The 23,584-nt window shown below is 43.3% G+C and overlaps 1 protein-coding gene across 2 annotated transcripts in view; it reads left to right on the forward strand.

The window, feature by feature from the left end:
* Wdr19 (WD repeat domain 19) overlaps positions 1-23,584 on the forward strand; it is a 67,874-nt gene that overhangs the window by 19,526 nt on the left and 24,764 nt on the right. For both annotated transcript variants that reach the window (XM_076938541.1, XM_034509156.2), the window contains exons 6-24: positions 1,200-1,315; positions 2,442-2,522; positions 3,606-3,718; positions 3,971-4,144; positions 4,843-4,913; positions 5,349-5,521; positions 5,609-5,723; positions 6,540-6,646; positions 7,242-7,364; positions 8,980-9,129; positions 9,871-10,018; positions 10,141-10,345; positions 12,850-13,009; positions 13,188-13,298; positions 15,495-15,604; positions 21,302-21,359; positions 22,720-22,860; positions 22,939-23,021; positions 23,429-23,512. In XM_076938541.1, the coding sequence (XP_076794656.1) occupies positions 1,200-1,315; positions 2,442-2,522; positions 3,606-3,718; positions 3,971-4,144; positions 4,843-4,913; positions 5,349-5,521; positions 5,609-5,723; positions 6,540-6,646; positions 7,242-7,364; positions 8,980-9,129; positions 9,871-10,018; positions 10,141-10,345; positions 12,850-13,009; positions 13,188-13,298; positions 15,495-15,604; positions 21,302-21,359; positions 22,720-22,860; positions 22,939-23,021; positions 23,429-23,512 (2,323 nt within the window). The remainder of the gene's footprint in view (positions 1-1,199; positions 1,316-2,441; positions 2,523-3,605; positions 3,719-3,970; positions 4,145-4,842; positions 4,914-5,348; positions 5,522-5,608; positions 5,724-6,539; positions 6,647-7,241; positions 7,365-8,979; positions 9,130-9,870; positions 10,019-10,140; positions 10,346-12,849; positions 13,010-13,187; positions 13,299-15,494; positions 15,605-21,301; positions 21,360-22,719; positions 22,861-22,938; positions 23,022-23,428; positions 23,513-23,584) is intronic.

Consider the following 23,584-nt stretch of genomic DNA (forward strand, 5'->3'; position numbering starts at 1 on the left):
GTAGAACACACATGCACATATGCATATACCATGTGAGTGCACATGCACACACACATAAGCACACTAGTAAATAAATAAACGTAACTTTCAAGAAGAAAGGCATTTGTCTTTGGCATCTTTCAGCCTCTCTCCATGTCATCCTTCCCCTTCCTGGTTTCCCTGTGCACCACCTGAGTCCTTTAATCCAAGAGCAACACAGTCTCTCCATCTACAGGCTCCTCTCTCTGAACATTCACTCCACTTTCGTGCTCTGGTCTCCCGATTTGCAACACTCTCCATAACCCGAGAACTCCTGAATCTCCTCCCCACTGCTGGCTGGACTCACATCTGCAAGTTCTTACTGAACACCCCCCCACACACACACACCCCACCCCACTCCTGTGGGATGCCTGTGAGCACTCCAAATTTAACCTCTCCAAAACCCTCTTAATTGTTCAGAAAGTATCGTAGGTGTCCGTCCCCTCCAGTTATGTCCAGGGTGCAGTGTCTTATCACACTCATGGCTAAAGTCATGGGATGGCCTCACATTTTCTGCCTAATTTCCTGCAGACTCCTCCTGATGTGTCTCCTCTCATGCTGTAGCAGATGGGCCTTCGCTATGCTTGTGGGTTCTGAGTCCTTATGTTCAACCAACCAACCTCAGATGAAAGCTCAGAAAAAACTGCTGCAGTTGCACTGAACACACTCACATGTGTCCCCTGTTATCCCTTAATCTCTACCTCTATGGTAGAGCGGAGACTCCCCCCTCAACACGTCTCACTAGGCCAGTCACATTTACTCTGTGTTACTGTGAATTATACTACAGTTATCCACGAACAGCTAAACTGTGCATGGTAAGTCCGCTTATATCAAGATTTTATCAGATAGGAGTGAGGAGAACTTTACTGCTGTGGGATTTGCTTCTTTTAAGATATTACTAATAATATCCGTGATAAGTCAACAAAATTTGTAGAGGAAAACATTTTTCCCCGCTGAGGCCTGTTTATATTATCCAGACAAAAAGTTCTTATATGCCATTATTTAAATTTCTAGCTTAGTGATGAAGTGTTTAATATAAGTTTGTGTAGACACGAAGGGCTTTCATGGGAGTAGAACCCCTTGTCTATTCAATCCCATGGCACATGAGATTAGCGTCACTAATTTTTTATTTATCCATTTTGAGAAGTCTACATATCAGCAAAAATTGCCTCTTTTTTCAGGAAAACATACTAAGAAAATCACATGTGGATGTTGGAATACGGAGAATCTCCTTGCTTTGGGAGGCGAAGATAAGATGATTACAGTTAGTAACCAGGAAGGTGACACAATAAGACAGGTAACACATCGCCATCTTTCTATGTGAGATGTCCATTTTTCCTTGTAATAAACAGCTTTGTGTCAAATTAATGTATAAAAGGTTTTTTAAGTCACTATGTGCAATATGATTATGATTCCATATTCCTAAAGATACTGATATTATTTTATTTTTTTGTGTATGAGCATTTGCCTGTAGTCATGTATGTATACCATGTGCATGCCTGGTACCCACAGAAGTCAGAAGAGGGTGTTGGATTTCCTGGAACTGGAGTTATGGATGCTTACTAACCATCTTGTGGGCACTAGGAACTGAACCTGGGTCCTCTGCAAGAGCAACAAATGCTCTTAACTACTAAGCCGTCTCTCCAGCCCCCAGTTTTATGTTTTAAGTATCAGAACTCTTTGTCTGTTCCCATGTATCCATACACATATGTGTCGAGGCCCACACTGCCCGGTTTGGGGCCACTTGTCCCGGCCTGAGCTGCTGCTCTGGTCCTCGGGTCAGGGTCTAGCAAGAGAGAGAGAGAGAGAGTGAGTGGGGATGGAGGGGAAGAGACACAAAGAATGGAGACAAGACAAGGTGTGTGATCAAGTCTCTAGTCTCAAGTCTCTAGTCTCCTTTATTGAAAGGAAATCCAGGGTATTATATTATACACACTCCTCAGTGTGTATGCTGGAACCCCAGGCCATAATAAGGATAGGAAAGCAGGCCAAGGATCGCGTGTTTGAAATGAACAATGTTTTTTCTGACCGGCCCACCAGCTAAGAGGCTGGCTTCCCTTCTGCCCCACCCCCTCAGCTATGCCTCGGCTTGAGCATGCTCACACCCTCTCTGCTTTCAGTGTGGTATCCTTGAGCTTAACTGTCTCCTTAAGAGAGTGCGAATTCTGTTTCATCCAGAATTTCTAGGTATTTGTGACAGTAGGATTCTCCAGTTCACAATCCAAAATTCATCATAAGTAGAAGCAAGCTTCGTGTTTTATTAAAATCTCTAATGAATCGCTAAGGTTTGTTTTAGAGAGGGAAGGAATTTTAAACTGAAACTAGAGCTTCAGACATGTTTACTGTGTGTCCTGTCGCTGAGCTCCATCCTGGTGAGAGGGATTTGATTTTGTTCACAGTGATGATACTTCTTGCCCCTGTAGACACCAGTGAAATCAGAGCCAAGTGACATCAAGTTCTCCACAAGCAAGACAGATGAGCGAATTTCTTCTGCTGAAAACACAGTAAGCATCCGAATTCAAGCCCACAACCAAATCATTTGGTAGTTTGGTAGAGTATTCATTCAACTTCCATTTCTCATCTGGCTTGGACCTTGATAAATTTATTGTTTCTTTAATCAAGGTAAGTCTTAGTCACTCAGACCTAAAAATTGTGTCTGCCATTGCTACTTGCCTCACATCCCAGCAGGTGAGGGCATTTCCTCTTACGGCAGAGGTGGCTGTAGCCATTTCTGTGGCAGCAAAACATAGAGGTCCCTTTAAGAATAGAAACACTGATTTCTATGTGATTTAAGATTTTTTTTTTCCACACTGTCAAATGGTAAACAGCTCTGAAAATCGTAGCTTATGTTTCTGTAACAGGTACAATTTCTTTGCTGGATTGTAACATTCTAGAGTCCTGATAATTCTCATAGTCAACACGAAAATATGGAAGGAGGTGGTGTTTATTTCCTGAAAGGCTATGTTTTACATTGATGCTGTTGTACTTGATGACATTTTGGAATCCAGGGAGTACAGCAAGGTGTCATCTATAACCTAAGTTAGAATACACTTCTCCCTCCCTGACATTAGGGTGCCCTCCAGTGACAACTGTAGTATGGTCTCCTTCGAGTGAGTAACACAGGGATCCCACTGCAGCCACACAGCGATGATGGAAAGTGATGCTAAAGTCAGCAAGCTTGCCCTTAGGAACGCACACCTAACCTGGCTGCCTCACAAGCAAGCGGCCGCTTAAATGAAAGAGTCTCTCTATACTGCCAAAGTAAATTCAGCTGCAGCAAAATTATGCCCAGGTCACTCTCCTAAACAGCAGAAGACCTGAGGAGAGGTACAGAGACTTCAAAAGACTATGTACCTCAAAGAGTACATTGAAAATACATAAAGCCAAAGACCTTTGCCAGACTGTACATCAGTAAGTGCTGTTTTACTATTTTTGTTAGTTACGTTCTATACTAATGTTAGCGTTTAGCACATCCATCTTTGGCCCGCTGTTTTCATAATGGGGTTTAGCTGTTTGGACTTGTTCGTTGGTCTTCGCATGAAATGCCGAGTAATTCCTTCCACCCATTTTCTGATCTTTTCTGGTAGATAAGTGCAGTAGTTGGCAAGAAAATGTTGTTTCTTTTTCATCTGAATGAACCAGATAACCCGGTTGATCTGGAATTTCAGCAAGTCTACGGCAACATCGTCTGCTATAGTTGGTATGTACAAAAAGCTATGGGGGAAATGTGTGGTTTTTGCTTGCCTAATATGTCTAAGTCCATCCATAACCTTGTGTTCTGTATATGGCGTTTTCCTCATTGTAGTCTGAGTTTACGTGTAACACCACCTAGTGTGTTGTCTGCTACACAGTAGGGCCTTGATGAATTATATTTTATCACACTTAGGTTTTTGTCATTTTGTCCTCAATAGCTCATCTCCTTTTTAACCCTATTACCGCTCTGCTGCCGTAGGTATGGCGATGGCTACATCATGATTGGCTTTTCCCGTGGAATGTTTTTGGCTATTTCGACTCACTTTCCAGAAGTTGGGCAAGAGATATTTAAGGCTCGTGACCATAAGGATAATCTAACCAGTGTGGCCTTGTCACAGACTCTGAACAAAGCTGCCACATGTGGAGATAACTGGTTAGTTAGAGCCACATATTTCTGGGAATGTGGGGGATGCTCGAGAGAATCAGACAAACTTTGGGGTTGATGTACATATGATACCCACACTTTCTTGGACTCTTTGAACATGTTTACAATGAGAAAACCTTTTCAGTTCTCTGCTTCCCTGCCCATCCTCACGTGATTAATGCTCACAGTGTCTTGATAACATAGAGTGAAGTAGCAAGGCTGTGGAACACAGACGACATCTAAAGGTTGTTTGCCTCAGAGCAAAAGAATAAAGTGGACTATGTTAGAAAGTCAATCTCAAAACTAAAATGGGCGCTTCAGGTTACATGGAGCACACTCCGCCTGCCTCTCGCTGATCCAACTGTTTACCGGGACAGGTGTACAGACTGAAGGGCTTTGAAAGCCAAGTAACAACAGGCCAATTAAAGGACAAGACCAGAATTCAAAGTGCCACCAACTTAACCAGGAGTCCTCCATTTGTCTGCCAGTCTTTCCTAAGCCACTACTCACAGCAGCCTGCACCCTAAAAGTACGATCCAGAGCACAGATAGAGGGTGGGTGAAGAAGCCATTGGTTCCCAGCTGAAGCTGCAGAGAATAGAGCAGATAGAAGGATGAAAGTGGGGAGGGGGGTGACTAGAAACAATGTATATAAAATGCCAGCATGAACCCAATACAAATCTATGCTCCTTTTTCTTTACTTTTCAGCATAAAAATCCATGATCTGACAGAATTGCGAGACATGTATGCTATAATTAATCTGGATGATGAGAATAAAGGTATTTATTGCCCTTGTTGAAGCCAGTTGGTATTTTGTTGTCATTGTGAAGAATAGTGATAGTTGTATACTTTGCATTCTTGTAGAAGGAATAAAAGTAACACCTTCCCTGAAGTGCCCTAAAATAGTTTCCTTGCTTTAGGAATTGTGCTAAGTCGTAGTACTCGACTAAAAAGTTGTAAGTATTCTTTTGTATCAGAGGCTTATAGCAAACTTCACCCTAATCCCAGTTGTACAAAGGATGGATCCTTTGGCTAGAGCCACAGGGAAATGACTGAGTGCCCATATTCTCTATTAAAGTATAGTGAAATAGCAAGATTATTTAGGAAAGAAAACATCTAAAGTTTTTATGCCTTTGACATGAAAAAGCATATTTGACCGCCTGCAGCAGTATATTGCATTTTTGAATGATAGTTTATTTTACAAATTGTTTTAGGGCTGGGTACCTTATCCTGGACTGATGATGGTCAGTTGCTAGCACTGTCTACCCAAAGAGGCTCACTGCATGTCTTCCTGACCAAGTTGCCCATCCTCGGGGATGCCTGTCACACAAGGATTGCGTATCTCACCTCCCTTCTTGAAGTCACTGTGGCCAACCTCATTGAAGGGGTATGTAAATCGTATGGTCTGTCCTTTGTTTATAAGTCAAAGCAGTTGTACCAGTCGGTTCACTACTGTTCCAATACTGTGTTGCAGGAGCCATCAATCACAGTTTCCGTGGATGTGGAACCCAACTTTGTCGCAGTAGGGCTCTATCATCTGGCTGTGGGAATGAATAATCGAGCTTGGTTTTATGTCCTTGGTGAAAACGGCAAGTCTAAGTCCATGTGTTGTCTTCTTGTATGGCGTTCCATTTCTGTGGCATTTAGAAAGCTCTGGAAGTGATGTTTAAACCTGAGTCCTCCACTTGTCTTCATTCTGACATCTCTTTCTTAATTTAAATGGCTTTGTTTCCACTCTGAAATCTTTACGTGGCTTCTAGACAGATTGTGTTCTTTGCTCCTGTAATAAAGACAGCATGGCGTGAGCGTTTCCATTACAGAGGCCCTGGCTTTGAGGTCCCTTTCTGTCTCTGCTAAAGGACTGTAGTTACCCTGTGTACTTGACTGTCTGCAAGATAAAGCTGCTTTAAAGAGATCAGGAAGCAGAGGAGGTGAAATTAAGTGAGTGACCTCACTCCACACAGTGGTGGTGTTGCGGCTCAGGAAAGCAGAGAGTGCTTAACTGACAGTATCTATTTCTTCCTGGTTTTGTTCTTTGAATAATGCTATCAACATATAAAGGGAAATTGGTTTTTCTTTTCCCCAACTCTGGGTCAGATAAAAAGCCCAAGAAGTGACATATTAAGTAGAAAACTCTACTAACTTCTTTTTACTTAAGCATGATTTGTTTTGCTTGTGATTTTTATCTGTTATCGGGTTGTTCCTCATGGGCCACTAGGGAACCCCCAAGGGTAAAACTTACTTAATTTGGCAGCTAAAAGAGGCTTTTTCTTTAGAGTTGCTGAAATAAGGTTTGATTCAGAAGATCCTTGCCAAACATACATTGAACAATCATCTGCAAATGCATAAATGCAGTATTTTTACCTATGATTTAATGTGTTTAAATGCTTTTGAAATTGCTACAGTTGTCAAAAAGTTAAAAGATGTGGAATATCTGGGAACGGTAGCCAGCATCTGCCTTCATTCCGACTATGCCGCTGCACTCTTTGAAGGCAAAATCCAGTTACATTTGGTAAGTCTAATCCTCATATCCTGGGAGCCTAAATTTGATATCCAGACTAGCTAGAAAGCCCAGTGTGGGTAAAGGATGCACAAAGCCTTCCTGGTGGAATGAGATGTGCAGTTGACTTCTTACCGCCCTGTCCTGGAAGCCCGGTCAGTGTCAAGAGTGCTACTTATAGCATTAGGTATAATATAATGACCTGGTTGGTGATTTGCATCTAGAACTATAGATGAGCTCTGACTACCTAAAGAGGACACACTCAGTGCTGTAACTGGCCATGTTGCATGTAGGGATCCACCAAACTGTGGATCGAGCAGTTCCAGAGACTGGCACCTGTGAGGACAGGATTCTAGACCAGCATATCTACACACAACAGCTATTTCTTGACTCTACTTGCTGGAATCCAAGGAAGTCCGCATTTAAACCTCCCACTAAATAAAGGATGCTCAGGGCTGCCCTGGGGGCCAGATGTTTTGTGCATACATTGGCCTAATGGAGAGTCTGATTATGTAGTTGAACTTGGGAAAGAGACGCTTTCCCTAGCTGTACAGCTGACTTACTCAGATAAATCAATGAACCCCTAAATGAAACATCTTTGTTTTAGATAGAAAATGAAATGTTGGATGCTCAAGAAGAACGTGAGACTCGGCTCTTTCCAGCAGTGGATGATAAATGCCGGATTTTATGCCACGCCCTAACTAGTGATTTCCTCATCTATGGAACTGATGTACGTATTAGCTTCTGGAAGGCAGAGCACAGCCAAGTTCTACTTCTTTCTTTACAATCTCAGTCCTCTTCCTGTTTTTCCCTTTTATTGAATTCAATACAAATAAAGAAGTGACTGGCCATTTATATACTTCTGTAGAACCTAGCAGCATGAGTGCTTGGTGATTTTAAGCAATTTTGATGGTGTAATGCAAAGGGTAGACTCAAATCTGACATGTGGGACTCTGTCAACTGGGCTGACTGCTACTTGTACATAGTTCTTCCAACTGGGCTTTCCTTCATGTGTGCTAATTTAGTCTCGTTTTTACAAAGTAAAGATTATTTGCTAAAACCTGAGTTTAAATGAAATCTTGGTTTTTGGGAATTTTTTTATTTGTATTTTTAAATTTATGTGTGTATATTTAAATTTAAATCCTATGTGTATGGGTGCTTTGTCTGCATGTTATCTCTGTGTATCACTTATGTGCTACGTTGCCTCTGAGGCTAGAAGATGATGTCATATCCCCTGGGATCAGAGTTACAGACAGTTGTGTGCTACCACTGGTCAGAAATTAAACCCAGGTCTACCAGAAGAGCAACCAGTGGCCTTAACTCCAACTCTGTTGTACTACAATTTCAGTTTTTAGAGGTTTTTGTTTAGTTTTTTGTGTGAGGTGGGCTCTTCTATGTAGCCCTGGCCAACCTGGAACATTCTGTGTAAACCAAGATGGCCTTGAACACACAGAGATCCACTTGCCCCTGCCAGTGCTGGGATGAAAGGCATGCTCTACCTGGTTTCTTGTTCTCTATAGTACTTTTGTCTAGTTTTCTTATCAGGCAATGCTTGCCTCAAAAAACAAGTTCGTCATCTTCTGGAAACATTTATTAGAATTTTATAGACACTTGTTCCATCTGTGTTCTGTAGAATCCACCAGTGGAGCCTGTCAGATCCCTCAGTGCTTCTGAGCAGTTCAGTTGGTTTGGATATGGTTGCATACACGAGTAGGGAGACAGCAAGCTCCAGCGGGTGGGCACAGCCAAGCCAGATGAGTATGTGGTCATCTGTAGCCTGGAGGGCCACACTAGACTCAAGGAGCCAGGACCACAACCAAGCAGTCCAGACTCCTAGCTAAACCTAAGGAAAGTAAATTGGATGGTTCCATGCAGCCCTGGAACAGGCAAGAATCTGCTTCATGTACATTTCCCCAAGGTAGATAGATGGATGAGAGATGACTTGGGCAACCTTTCACAAGACTACCTGGCCTACCGTGGAGTTGGTGTCACAAACTGCACAGCCTGCCATGTGGTTGGTGGTTGTTTAATTGAGTTCTGCTGGGGTTTTTTTTCCTTAAGTTTCCCTAATAAGTAGCAAATCTATAAATGGATTGTGACAGCATATCACTAAGCATAGTATGGTGATTATTGAATCACTTCTGAATTCTCATTTTATTTCTCCAGAGTCCGTACCTTCCAAATAGATTAACTGCATTAGCCTCTTCCTTTACCAAGAGTAATAATTTTTTTTTCTTTAAGATTATCTTCTGGATAATTTTATGTGGAAAATCAGTGATTTCTTAGCCACATTTTACAGTTCCTTGATTAGACCTTTTTTTTTTTTTCTATTCTTGTTTTTTTAGACTGGCATTATTCAGTATTTCTTCATCGAAGACTGGCAGTTTGTTAATGATTATCGGCATCCTGTTGGTGTGAAAAAACTATTTCCTGATCCGAATGGAACCAGACTGGTTTTCATTGATGAGAAAAGTGATGGATTTGTTTACTGTCCTGTAAGTCAAGAAAATTTGAAAACATGGGCTGAGGTATTAGGCGGTGCTGGTAAAGCACTCGCCTCGCAGGCTCCGATCCCTGGCTCAGTCTCCAGGGCTAGGAAACAAAACAAAACCTCAAGAGGCTCAGGTTTTTAATGTAATAAAGTAAGAATGGGGTTGTTGTTGTTTTCTCTTTCTGACACAGGGTCTCTCCACTATGTAGCCCTGGCTGTCCTGGAACTTGCTATATAGACCACTCTGGCCTCAAACTCACAGTGACCTACCTGCCTCTGCCTCAGGACTGGGATTAAAGGTGTTTGCTACTATGCCTGTTTTAAAAGTTTCTTTTAATGAAATATTCACCGAATAAAGTTTTCTCTTCCAGATAGCTGAGGACTGTGGTCCTTTGCTGTCTTCTTTGCAATATCCTGTTAGTGAGCAGTGTCAGGAAAACCTGTCTGCTGTTCTATAATGTTTATAGTATCCATCTCCCAGAAAGCTTTCATTGTTGTGGAGACTGTATGTTACTGTTCTATGTAGCCCAGGCTACCCGGATTTGCCCAGTTCTAGGAATTTTTTTTTTTTTCCAAGCTGAACATAGTCCAGTGATAGGAAAGGAGGCTTTCCTGCTGGGGAGGGAGTGATGTTGGGTCGGAGATGGGCCGGGAAGCCATGTGTGCTGCAGCTGCAGGCAGGCTCTTAGCAAGGCCGCTTGTAATGACAGCCACTTGAGACAAGTTTGTGAATCCTATCTTGTAGGTTACTGATGCGACCTATGAGATCCCAGACTTCTCGCCAACCATTAAAGGTGTTCTCTGGGAGAACTGGCCAATGGATAAAGGTGTATTTATCGCTTATGATGATGACAAGGTATACACGTATGTGTTTCACAAGGACACCATCCAAGGTACCAATCACACTGTACTTTTTTACTGATAAATGAGTTTCCATTGTAGTGAAATTGAAAGCTTTCTGCTATTTGTGCCAGTCTTTAGCTTGTGGTCGTAAGTGATCTGTTTTCTGATACAGGATCCAAGGTTATTTTGGCTGGTGGCACTAAACTTCCCTTCTCCCATAAGCCTTTGCTGTTATACAATGGAGAACTGACCTGCCAGACGCAGAGTGGGAAAATCAACTCCATCTACCTCAGCACCCACAGCTTCCTTGACAGCATAAAAGACACGGAGCCCACTGACCTGAGGCAGATGCTGACACAGACCCTGATGCTCAAGCGGTGGGTAGGAGTGGAAGTGGCAGAGCAGCTCTCAGGCCTGTCCAAGAGACAAACATAGCATAGATCATGGATAATAGATAATGGATGCCAGGGGCTGGAGAGGTAGCTTGGGTCAAGTGCTTCCCTTGCAAGCATGAGGACCTGAGTTCAGTTCCCAGAACCCACACTGAAAAGAAGCTGGCTATAACGACGTAATCACAGCTGGATTGCTGGGGCTCTCTGGCCAGTCAGCCCAGCCTGCATAGCAAGTTACAGTTACAGACCTTGTCTGGAGAGCAAAGAAAGGGCGATGGCATTTGAGAAACAACACCCAAGATTGTCTACTGGCCTCCGCACACCGAACCATACACACATGTACACCTGAGATGCACAGACATCCTCCCACATCTGCATACATACACACACTAAAGACTAGATATGGAAACACATGTAGATTCTACAGGAAGCACTGTTGTCTCATGAGGTTTTCGTAAGTGCTTTACTATGAGAAAGGCCCACAGAGCCACAAACGGCCCCATTACTGGAATGTTCTAGTAAACCATCAGTGAAGCTTGACTTTTGCCTTGCCTGAGATTCCTTTTTCCTTATCTTTTCCCCTCTTAGGGGACAACTGGGAGTTCCTTGTAGCTCTAATTCTTCTGAGCGTGTCCTGAGTAGTTCCTCAGGGTTCTCTAACTGCTCTTCATGGATGACTCTCCTCACATGACTTTATTGTCACCCATGTAGACCGGCTGCAGGCACTGTCTTCATGGCTGGGGCTTCAGCTTAGTACAGAGCACTTGCCTATTGTGCTCCCGGCCCTGGCACAGTTCAAAACAAAAGAGAAATGTAAGCTGTCCTCAGGAGCCAAGGGTAGCAGTCTGCCCCTGCAATCCCAACGCTTGACATGGTCTCAAATTTTAAGCCAGCCTGGCCTATATAGCAAAATCCTCCGTCAACAAAATAGAACAAATCTACCTTCAATTTCAACTTGTACTTATAACTTCCTACCAGTCTGTGAATGCCTCAGACTTGCCCTGCCCAAAAACATCATCTTCTAGAGCAGTGGTTCTCAACCTTCCTTTTTTTTTTTTTTTTTTTGGGGGGGGGGGGGCGGGTACCAAGACAGGGTTTCTCTGTATAGCCCTGGCTGTCCTGGAACTCACTCTGTAGGCCAGGCTGGCCTCAAACTCAGAAATCCACCTGCCTCTGCCTCCCAAGTGCTGGGATTAAAGGCGTGCTCCACATGGTTCTCAACAGTCCTAATGCTGCGACCCTTTAATACAGTTCCTCATGTGGTGCTGACCCCCAACCATGAATTATCTTTTTTGGTACTTTGTAACTTTATAATTTTGCTACTGTTATGAATTCTAATGTAAATACCTGTTTCTTTTTGATGTTGGCTTTTTGAGATGAGATTTCTCTGTATAACAGCCCTGGCTGTCCTGGAACTCACTTTGTAGGCTAGGCTTGCCTTGAACGCAGAGATCCAACTGCCCCCGCCTTCTGAGTGCTGGGATGAAAGGCGTGTGCCCTTCTGATGGTCTTATGAGACCCCTATGAAAGGTGGTTCGACCCCCAAAGGGGTTGCAACCAACAGGTTGAGAACCAATGTTCTATAGATTCCTATTTTCCCTCTTTTTTCTTTCCCCATCTATCACTCTGTATTTTTCTAAACACACACACACACACACACACACACACACACACGCACACACACACACAGAGGTGGGTCGGGGTAAAGCAGTGGCAACAGAGAACATCTGTGCCTAAACACCGATTTGTTTGCTGAAATGTATGTATTTGTAGAGTTAGCGTACGGGGGGCTTTTTTGGTGTTTGTTTTGTTTTGCTGTTGTTATTTGGGATATAATCTGTCTAGATAACCCTGGCTGTCCTCTTTGTAGATGAGGCTGGCCTCAAACTCACAGAGATCTTCCTGCTTCTGCCTCCCAAGTGCTGGGATTAAAGGTGTGTGCCACCATGTCCAGCCTAAAGTGCTAGTTTTATTAGATTTAAGTGAGAACAAAAATAATGTAATTGGGGGTGGGGAGGGCTGATTACAGAGAGTAAATTCTGACTACAGAAGATGGTAAGAAAGGGGCTGGAAGATGCTGCACCATCCTGGGAACCTGAGTTCAGATCCCAGTACCACATGCAAAGATGGGAGTGTCTGGGGCTGCCTAACCAGCCTCATTCTAGAACCATGAAATCCACATTCAGTCATAGGCCCTGTCTCAAGGGATTAAGGCAATAGAGTAGGATACTTTCTTTATGTCCTCTTCCAGCCTCCATGGCCACACACAACTGCACACCCATACACTCCCACACACATACATCAAGAAGGTAAGCAAAGTATGCAAAGAAAAAGGTTTTGCGTTTTATAACTTGCAAGTGCTAGTTATAGGTTAAGAAATATTTTGAGGATTTCTCTAACACATAATGTCTGGTGACAGACATGCTGTCCAAAGATTCCTTAGTAGGTGACAAGCAGAGCTGTGGTTCAGGCTGTGCACTCAATCCTAGGTTTTCTGATGCTTGGGATATTTGCAAGATGCTAAACGACCGCACTTCATGGAGCGAGCTGGCCAGAGCCTGCCTGCACCACATGGAGGTGGAGTTTGCCATCCGAGTGTCCCGGACGATGGGGGATGTTGGCACAGTGATGTCCTTGGAACAAATAAAGGTATGCAGTGTTTCATGGCTCAGTAAATCACAGTATAGTTGCTGCTTATTCAACATTCTACATTTTAGTCTCAATTCAAACAACTGGATAGGTAGTCTGATACCGCATCCTACTGAGCAAAGCCTTGGAAAAATAAAATCCTTCTATTTCTTTTCATCGACACTGCTTTTCTTTGTAGGGAATTGAGGACTACAATCTTTTGGCAGGACATCTCGCCATGTTTACTAATGACTTCAACCTGGCTCAGGACCTGTACCTGGCATCCAACTGCCCTGTGGCAGCCCTGGAGGTATGACAGCAAAGAGAACGGGCGGTCCCCCTTCTCTACAGTCAGACTTGGCAGCGCCAGGCACCACCCGGCTTCCTCTCCTGACGTGTAGACATTCAGCTTTCAGAGCCCCTGAGTACTCATTAACTTCAAAACCACTTTCATCCTGCATTCAGTGGAGGTATAAAAAAGACATGGCGTTGTAGCCCTGCTAAATAACTCAAAGTCTAAATGTGTCCAAAGAGAAAAGACTGTGTATAACTTACAAAACTGCAAAGAGAAAAGTAGATGACGTTTATTGATTGTTCGTGTTGCCAGGAGTCGTTCTAAGCACCTGACCTGTATTAACTCCTTTAACCCCCTCAACTATCTGTCTTATAGACTAGGGCTGCCATTTCCCACATGAACACCTTGAAGCACACTGATCTCTAGTTCCTACATGGAACCCTCCTCTGTGTGAGGAGCTGAAGGTTGCAGACGGGGAACTGAACAGAATGTGGGGCCAAGTTCAGAGCTGGAGAGGAGGGGAGGCCTGCAGACACAGACTACCAGTTGAAGGGCATAGACTAGCCAGCTCCCTACCTGACAACCCAGCACTCAAGAGGCAGAGGCAGGAGGACTGCTGTAGTTCAAGGTCAGCCTGATCCAAATAACAAGTTCTAGGTTAGCCAGAACTGCATAGCAAGACTGTCTGCTGGGGGGTTGGGGGGAGGACAGACCTGTGACCCACATCTGGATTCGGATTCCACCTGTTTGTGACCTTGGGCATGTCCTTTGATCTCTCTCAGCTTAGGTCCTTCTTCTTTAAGGTGTAGGTAATAATGCCTAACCCTCAGGGTAGTGGGCAAGAAAATGGGTTTAGAGTACAATTAATTAGAAGTAACTGATAAAACTAGTAGTAGCCAGAAATAAGCAAACAAACTCTGAACTCCTGGTCATCTCTTCTCAAAGATGCATCCATCTTTTATAATATATTTCTATTATATAATATAAACATAATATTGTGCAATAGTTATACAAGTGCCATTAGCTTCGTAAAGGCTCTGAGGTGATGGTTCAGAGTGGAGGGCTAATGGCAGCCTACAGTATCTTCAGTCTCACTTAGCAGCTCAAGTCATTTAGGTAAAGAGAGCCCTGCTTCCCACCTGCCCTCTCTTACTGGCCTTGTAGCCTGGTGGAAGGCCTGGGCTGTTTATGCTCCCATTTCTGGGTCTCTGAAATGGACACAAGAATATTGCAGAAGATAGCCAGGAAAATAAAATGAGCCCATGCTGTAGACCAGGACCTGTAAGAAACTAGCACTTGGAACGGTTGGTTAGGAATTCTTCACAGTCCAAGTCAGCGAGGAATGAACTGCACAGATTCTTCAGTAGTGACCTGGTACATTTGGGATTGTTTGCCAAATACTTGTAAGAGACCACAGGATCCAGAAAGAAAGATGCTTTATATGTTGTGTTATCTGTTATTCATGTTACAACATAGCTTCGAATTACCTAAAAACCCATATCAGGGGCCAGAATGGTGACTCACCTGGTAAGGCACTGGCCACCAAGCTTGGTGACTTGTCTTTGACCCCCACAACCCACGTGATGCAAGGAGAAAACTGACTGTTGGGAGTTGCCCTCTGACCTCCACACCCTGTAACACCTGTGCACTCATGCACACAGACATGAATAATTGTAACTTCAAAGAAAAAAAATGCATCAATTCCAGCCAAGTTGGCAGCTCGTGTCTGCAATCCCAGTAGGAAACAGACACAAGAAGGTTGCTGCAAGTTCAAAGCCAGCCTGAGCTACATAGTTAGTTCCAGGCCAGCCAGGAATACATAGCAAAATCCTGCCTCACCAACAGAAGAAAGGAAATCAATTTCTAAAGTGTTTCCTAGTTTTTTATTGGTGTCCTTCTAAGGTGAAAATTTCAGTTAATTGGTTATATTAGCTTTAATTTCTCACTATTGGGAAAAGTACTAAAAAATATTTTTTGTTAGGTAGGATTGACTTTTGAGAGGAGCACAAGCTACCAGAATAGCAAAGATTTTTGTTAAGTCAAGAAGACTCTTGTCCTGCCTTTCATACTGTTCTTATAGCAGTGTCTGTAAATAGAAAGTTTTATTATTTAAGAAAAAAAATGTAATTCCTTTTACTAAGCCTGGCTTTATGTGGTGACTTTGCAAAGCATGTTGCCTTTCTGGACCTTAGGACTTGGTCTTTCCAACAGATGAGGCGGGACCTGCAGCAGTGGGACAGCGCTCTGCAGCTGGCGAAGCGCCTGGCCCCAGACCAGATACCCTTCATATCCAAAGAGTATGCCATCCAGCTAGAGTTCACGTAAGTCCTTGGCTCTGTATCTTCTCATTGGTAGCTAATTGATGCATGTCTATAGTTCCAGACTGTCACTGATTAGAAGGCTATTCTTTAATCGTGGCCAGGGATGGAGTTAATGAGAAAGGAGCTGAGAGTTCTGCATCTTGATCTGAAGGCAGCCGGGAAAGACTGGCATCCTCAGACAGCTAGGAGGAAGCTCTTTTCTGCAGTGGGTGGAGGCTGAGCATGGGAGGAGGCCTCCAAAGTTCACCCCCACAGTGACACACTTCCTCCAACAAGGCCACACCTCCTAACAATGCCACTCCCTATGGGCCAAACGTATTCAAACCACCACTCGAGGTTATTTATCATGACCAGAAAATTCAGGCTGGAGAGACAGCTCAGTAGTTAAAAAGCACTCCTCCAAAGGACCCAAGCTTGGTTCCCAGCACCCACTATGGGTGGCTCACAACCACCTGTAAGTCCAGCTCCAAGGAATTTCTCACCTCTAGACTCCGCGGTTATCCACACACATACCCAATTACACATAATTTAAAATGATCTTTTTTAAAAAAGAAACTTCTCATAGATGTAGAGGCTGGGAAACCTAAGTCAATTTGAATTTTTACACTACGGAAGGCTAAAGAATTAGAAAAAGAGAGTGTTCCCCTCCACGTTTTAATCATGGCTCCACTGACTTAACATGATGCCTTCGCAGCAGCAATTAAGTCCCGATATGTGAAGGGCAGGAACAGCTTCAGCCCATAACTTAAAGGTGTAGAATTTTTTTCTTTTGCCGGGTGGTGGCGCACGCCTTTAATCCCAGCACTTGGGAGGCAGAGGCAGGCGGATTTCTGAGTTCGAGGCCAGCCTGGTCTACAGAGTGAGTTCCAGGACAGCCAGGGCTACACAGAGAAACCCTGTCTTGAAAAATCAGAAAAAAAAAAGAAAAGAATTTTTTTCTTTCATGAATTGAATTGCATATGGACGAAAACTGAGCAGTGGTGAACGCTGAGGCAGAAGCTCTCCTGAGGACAATGGCCACTGCCTTCAAAACGCTGCATGCTGCATGGATCTGGAGCTCCTCCTAGCTTTGGAATCCCCTGATCTGTTTGAGTAATTTAGGATGTTCTAGTATTCTTAATTGTGAAGTCATCTTGACTGCCAATATTCTTAATTGACAGACGATATCTTTTTTATTTCAGTACTGCATAAAAATAATTTTAGAAGTATTCAATAGTCAGTTTTAAATTAACGTCCAGCTGTGGTCACTGCCCCAAAGCATACAGCTGCAGAGGGTAGAGTCGTTTGTTTTCAGACATAAACTCACACAGGCGCTGACACCACTGCAACTGGACAGGTTTTCTTGATATTTATTAAAATACATTCCAATTTTAAAAATATTAGAATTTGGAAAAATTCTGTGATTATGTTTACTTTTTTAAAACATTTTTTATATAATTCTGTATTATTTTCATACAATGGATTCATGAAGGATATTATCATACAAATTTTAGTTGTGTAAATTCTTGTGCCAAAAACGTCCTCTTTTATTTCTAATCAGGATTCCTCATTTAGTACTTTTCTGTTTGGGGACTAGAGAGGCGCTCAGTGGTTAAAAGCACTTCCTGCTCTTCCAAAAGATTTGGGTTGGGTCTCCAGCTCCTGAGTCAGATGATTCTCAACTGGTCCTGGGGATCAGGTTTCTCCCCGGAAACCTACACACACACACACACACACACACACACACACACACCCACACACACACACACACAAAAAAAAATAAATCTTTAACATTTTTTATTCTTCAGGTAAAAGCTTTTTCGATATAGTTCTTCTTAGTCATTCATGATTTAAAATTGCCACATTTTCCCCCTAAAAAGTAAATGCATGGGGCTGGTGGGATGGCTCAGTGGTTAGGACTATTTGCTGTTCTTGATGAGGACCCAGGTTTAGTTCCCAGCATGCATCTCAGGAAGCTCATAGCCATCTTGGTAATCTGATGCATCTGACTTGAGTTATCTCTGACTAGGACAGTCAGAAGCCTTTGCTTTGTCAGTGACATGTGACCATGAGGCTGTGTGTGCTCTCATCCCTGACCTAACACAGCCAGCCCCTAACAGCTCCAAAGTGTCCCCGATAACAACCTGAGTATATGTTCTCATCAAACACCCAAGTGGCCTCCGCTGCTGATCTCATAGCCAAGGCTCTTCGTTGGGCACCCACAGCCCTTACTGTGTTAAAGCAGGCCTGGTCTGTAAAATCCTGAGAGGGTTAGCACTCCAATGGGGCTTATACTTGTGAGCTGGATCCCTGTGAGAAGTTCAAAATGAAGTAATAGTAAAGGGCGTGAGCTAAAAATAGAGGGTTCCAAAGTCTTAATTTAGAGTCTCCTAACTGAGCAGGGTACTGGGCAAGAGACTAACTCTTCTTGTCAGGAGGCGTCCCTAGGTGGGCTGGTATAATTGGACCCAAATTAGACATTCCTACTCAGGAAACTTGCTGACTGGGAAGCCCTGGGCTGATGAAAGAAAGTCTTCAATCAGCAGCCCAGCTTCCCTTCCGAAGCTTTTTTTAATCTGTCAGGAGATTCAGAAACTGAGTGAGTCTCACAGAACCTGAATTGTTCGCCTAAGCTGACGAAGGGGCTCGGAGTGGATCTTAATGCCGTTTCCGAGCTAATTGACCACAGTGGAGGTGGCGGCTGCTCAGAGGAAGGCAGCCCAAGTAAAATGTCTTGTGCAAGTCACTGTACTGAGAAATGCAAATAAGTCTGGCAGACCAGAGCCTCATAAACATTGATTGTTTGCAACCCATTCTTTGCCTGAGAAGTTTTTAGGTAACCCCAAGTATATAGGTCTACAAAATAGAAATCAAATATTTGCTGTTAATTCATAAAGAAATACACTTTTAAACAGCTCTTTCTTTGGGACTAGAGATTCGGTTCAAAAGTAAAGTGCTTGCTGGGGAAACATGAGGACCTGGGCTTGGATGCCCAGCACCATGTTAAAGAAAAAAAAAAAAAAAGGTCAGGGTAAAACTTGCCTGTGATCCCAGATGTGAGGTGGAGGTGTCCAGCCAGCTCGAGTTTCAAAGAGCCTATGCTTATTTTACTTGGCTTTGACAATTACTGGAGGCTAACCACTAATCTACTTTTCTAACTGCCGGCCTGGCCACCTCCCCAGTGGTGTGCCCCAGATACTTGTGTTCTCCTGGTCACATGCTCATTGTCCGTGATGGTCCATGATCATCCATCTCCCCTCATGGTGCCCTCCCTTCTCCTCTTCATTCTGCCTTTTCCTCCTCCTCCACTCAACCTGGTAACTCCAAAACCCGCCTACCTCTAATCCCTCCAGTAATTGGCTGTAGCCATTTTTATTTAACCAGGAGTTTTAAATTAAGGAACAAGGTTTGCACAGCGAAAGCTGGGAAACATAAGAACTCACTTGCAGGCCTAGACCTTCAGGTACAGAATTTACCATTAGAATACATAGCAACAGACCAAGCCTCAGCAAGGTCCTGTTAAAAAAACAGGCGGAGAGATAGCCCAGCTGTTCAAAGTGCTTGCTGTTCTTGTGGAGGACCTCAGTGAGGTTCCCACACCACACGATGCTATAGCACAGTTCCGGGGGACTCCATGCCCTCGGGCACACATGCATACACATGTGACAGCAACACTCAGCTGTGTAAAGTAAAAATAATAACATTTTTAAAAATATGTGAAGAACAATAGAGATGGATGGCTGACGTCAGCCTCTGGCCTCCACATATGCATCCAAGGTCATGTGCACGTGCACACCTGCACACAATTCTTTGACATGTATGTGTGTGTATATGTATATGTATAAAATCTTACCACTTACTTAAGATGAAAGCAGATGTGAATACTAATAAAATATGTATTTATTTTTACACAAAGAAGGAAATTTGCCTGCACATTCCATTCTGCAGGACATGATCACCATGACTGTTCTTTAGAGTTTACTGATAATGTGATCTCTAATGTCAAAGTTTCACATAAATATATAGTACAGATGCCAAAAAGTATGTTTAGAGCCATTTCAGAAGTTGTTGGAAATTCTGTCCTAATCCTAAGCCAAAATTCAATGAATGATTTCTCTTTTTTTTTAATGAAACTCCAGAGAACAACTCAGACAGCAGTTTTGAAAATCAAACGTTCTAGCACAATACAATGAATGATATACTAATTTGATACTTACATGCTGATGAATGTGGTAGAAAAATGGTAAATATTGTTTTCCACAGCTAAACGCTGATTAAGCTATAGTTAAGACATTATAGTTCGGTAAGAGCAGAAGACTGTATGTATCGTGAAAATATGGCAGATTATAACATCTGTTAGCTTTGAGTCTGAGCCAGGGTGCTTCAGGCAGCCTCATGGCAACGTGGCAGGTAGTGTGGGCGGGTAGTGAGGGTAGGTAGGTAGGTAGTGTGGGCGGGTAGTGAGGGTAGGTAGGTAGTGTGGGCCGGTAGTGTGGGCGGGGAGTGCAGTACATCAGAGCCAAGGCAGCAGTGACGTCACATGAATGCGCCCTGCCAGAATCACCTTGGATTCTTTATGTGATTGATTTTAAATTACTTTTCTTACTGCTATGACCATATCAGATGCTTCTGTGAGCCCCACACTCAGCTATGGGGTCATGACCTACAGTTGAAGTAGCTGGTTGTAGATTTACAAGTCTATGTTACTTTCAGTCTTGGATACAGGAACCATGTTATTGTTGTGTTCTGGATCCTTGGTGTACTCAAAAAGCATGTGTTGAAGAGGTGGTCTCCAGACTGACATCGGAGAGGTGGTAGGACTTTTAGGAGCTGGGACCTAGTAGAAGGAAGTTAAGTCATTAAGTCATTGGGTCCTTGGACCTTCCTCTTCCTCTGCTTCATGGCTACCATGAGGTGAGCAGCTTGCCTCACCATGTGCTCCTACCCAATGTGACAGGCAGGGGTCAAGTGACCATGGACTGAAACCTCTGAAAAGTGCAATCCAACAAAATCAGTTTATTTTCCTCAGTTGTATGCAAAGCTGTGCCTGCCTCCCATAGTCTTTCCCAGCCAGCGCACACCACCCCTTCAGTCTCTTAGGAGCACGTACTATGACTCTCTTGGGATGGACCATGCTTTCTCATCTCTTTGTTCTAGCACACACTAGCACAGTTACATCATAGGTAATCCTTTAAGTAAATCATGTATGTGCGTGTATGTGTGTGTATGTGTGAGGCTCAGAGAACAGCTTGCAGGAATCACTTCTTTTTTACATGTGAGTCTTGAGAATCAAACAGAGGTCAGGCCTGGCAGTGAGTGCCTCAACTGCTGAGCTGACCGTCTCACAGGCTCCTGACCCAGATTCCTGCAGTGTGCATTCTTACAGATACTGGGCATTTGGAAAACTAGGTCTCTATGACTATGTGATTGTCATTTATGCCCTAAGGAAATACTTAACTAACAGTGACCCATAAATGTACCATCGAGCTCCTGAAAGGCCTACCATATCACCTGGTAAGCACCTCAGGATGTAGCTCAAGCCAGAATATTTTTAAAGTCGTGAGATAAGAGCATGCTGCCCCTTGAGTGGATGCTGGCGTCTGTGTTGAATAGCATCTTTCCTGAGCCATGTGGTGACAAAGAGTATCTTTAACATTTGTGTGTGTAGCTAAAAGACTTAAATATGGATGAATTTACTGTGAGCTCTTTTTCTTTCAGAGGTGATTATGTGAATGCTTTGGCTCATTACGAGAAAGGGATCACCGGCGATAATAAGGTAACCTTGCATAAACGCGCGCTATGCCTAATGGCCCAGGAGGGCGGTTTCTGTTTTGTTTTAAAATCCAGGTCTTATTTGCATGTAGTTATTCAGTGTCTAGCAGGTAAGCCTAATTGTTCAGCTTATTAACACTTTACAAGAATATGCATAAACCACTTTAAACCACAAAACTAAAGATGGCAATATATTTTATCCATGCATCTGTTTGCCATTACATCCTAGATAGAAGCTTCTAATTAAAATTGGAAGTAAAATTTTTATTTCATCTCATTTAGAGGCCAGTATTGTTCAGTGAACAAAGAGATGAGAAAGCATGGTCCATCCTAAGAGACTGAAGGGGCCGTGTGTGCTGGCTGGGAAAGGCCATGGGCCACAGACTTGCATGCAATAGAACCAGGTTGAGCTTTGCCTGTTGATTCTTTAAAAAAAAAAAAAAAAAAAAAAAAAAAAAAAAAAACTGTATTATGTACATATGTGTCACATGCTACCTATGATTTCATACAACTTTTGTTCTTATGAAGTTTCAGTAATCTCTGTGGGCTGGAGAGATGGTTCAGTGGTTAAGAGCACTGGCTACTCTTCCAGAGGTGCTAGCTTCAAGTCCTAGTACCCACATGGTAGCTCACAATGTCCTTAACTCCAGCCACACATGATACATAGACACACATGCAAGCAAAATTCTCATACACATAAAATAAAATTTTATTAAAAAGTCTTATATATACACACATGTGTATTTGTGTGTGTGTGTGTGTGTGTGTAGGATTACCTAGTGAGTTTTAAGGTTAACCAGAACTCTTAGAGAGACCCTGCTGCTGCTGCTGCTGGTGTGTGTGTGTGTGTGTGTGTGTGTGTGTGTGTGTAGGATTACCTAGTGAGTTTTAAGGTTAACCAGAACTCTTAGAGAGACCCTGCTGCAAACATGAGAAGTTTATAGTTGTCTTCAATGACTTAGTTCTCAAACATAGTATAATCATACATAGTACAGAGATCTTCAATTTGATTAATGATTCCTCCCTTTTATTTTATTTATGATATTTATGCTATAATAACCAGTATATTGCTTCTAGATATAACTTTATAATAACCAGTATATTGCTTCTAGATATAACTTTATACCAAGTGGTATAAAACAAGGTATCCTCACAAGGAATCGTAAAACTTTTCTCTTAAGTATAAAAGGCTAAAACCTCTGAGAAGAAACAAGAACTTTGTATTAGCTGATTTTTTAAGTGTTAATTCCAAAACTGTGAGTTTCTTAAAGTAAGAAGTGAGGGTAAGCTGCAGCCGTTGGCTGGCTGAAGGACACTGTGTTAACCGTGGGTGCAATGAGCCAGCATTTGCCTTGTTGTCACAGGAGCACGATGAAGTGTGCCTGGCCGGAGTGGCTCAGATGTCCATAAGAATGGGCGACATCCGCAGAGGGGCTAACCAAGCCCTCAAACACCCCAGTAGGGTCCTCAAAAGAGACTGTGGGGCCATACTGGAGAATATGAAGGTACTCCTTTGTCTTCATAAATATTCTTGTGGTCAGATCATAACAAATCCAGTGTCCTGAGTTCCTTTGTCATTGCAGCAATATTCCGAAGCCGCCCAGCTGTATGAAAAGGGCCAATATTATGACAGAGCCGCCTCTGTCTACATCCGCTGTAAGAACTGGTAAGGGCTGGCCGGGTGTTGTTTCCAAGTAGATTTGGAAAGGGGTTTGTCTGGGCTCTTCTGCTGCCCACTCAGTTCTCACTGGGTTCTGCCTGCCATCGCTGCTGTACTGTGTAGATGAGTTTACAAACATAGTCGCTTCCCACAGAACATCCTAAACCAAATAAAGTACAGGAAAACAAAACCCTCATTTCTCTGAAAGAGTTAATGCACTCACCTTCATCTTCCTGACCCGCTGATGGGGGAGGACATGTCAGGAGAAAAGGCAGTTAAATCTGGATTGTGGGTAGGAGCCAAGATGTTGGCAAGCTCATAGCTGCACTTGAGAAGGAGAGCTGGTACTTGGTTGTGGGCAACTACTCTTGGTCAGAGTGGTGTTGATATCATTCTCAACTCTGCGTTTCTAGGGCAAAAGTTGGAGAACTTCTACCTCATGTCTCCTCTCCTAAGATCCACTTGCAGTATGCCAAAGCTAAGGAGGCAGACGGAAGGTATGTGCAGTTCCCCAGGTCTGTAAAAGCCGGAGCGTGCGAGCTGGATAGCCGTGTGCACAGAAGCCAGGC

This window comes from Arvicanthis niloticus, chromosome 7 (assembly GCF_011762505.2).
Source record: "Arvicanthis niloticus isolate mArvNil1 chromosome 7, mArvNil1.pat.X, whole genome shotgun sequence".
Classification (NCBI taxonomy): Eukaryota; Metazoa; Chordata; class Mammalia; order Rodentia; family Muridae; genus Arvicanthis; species Arvicanthis niloticus.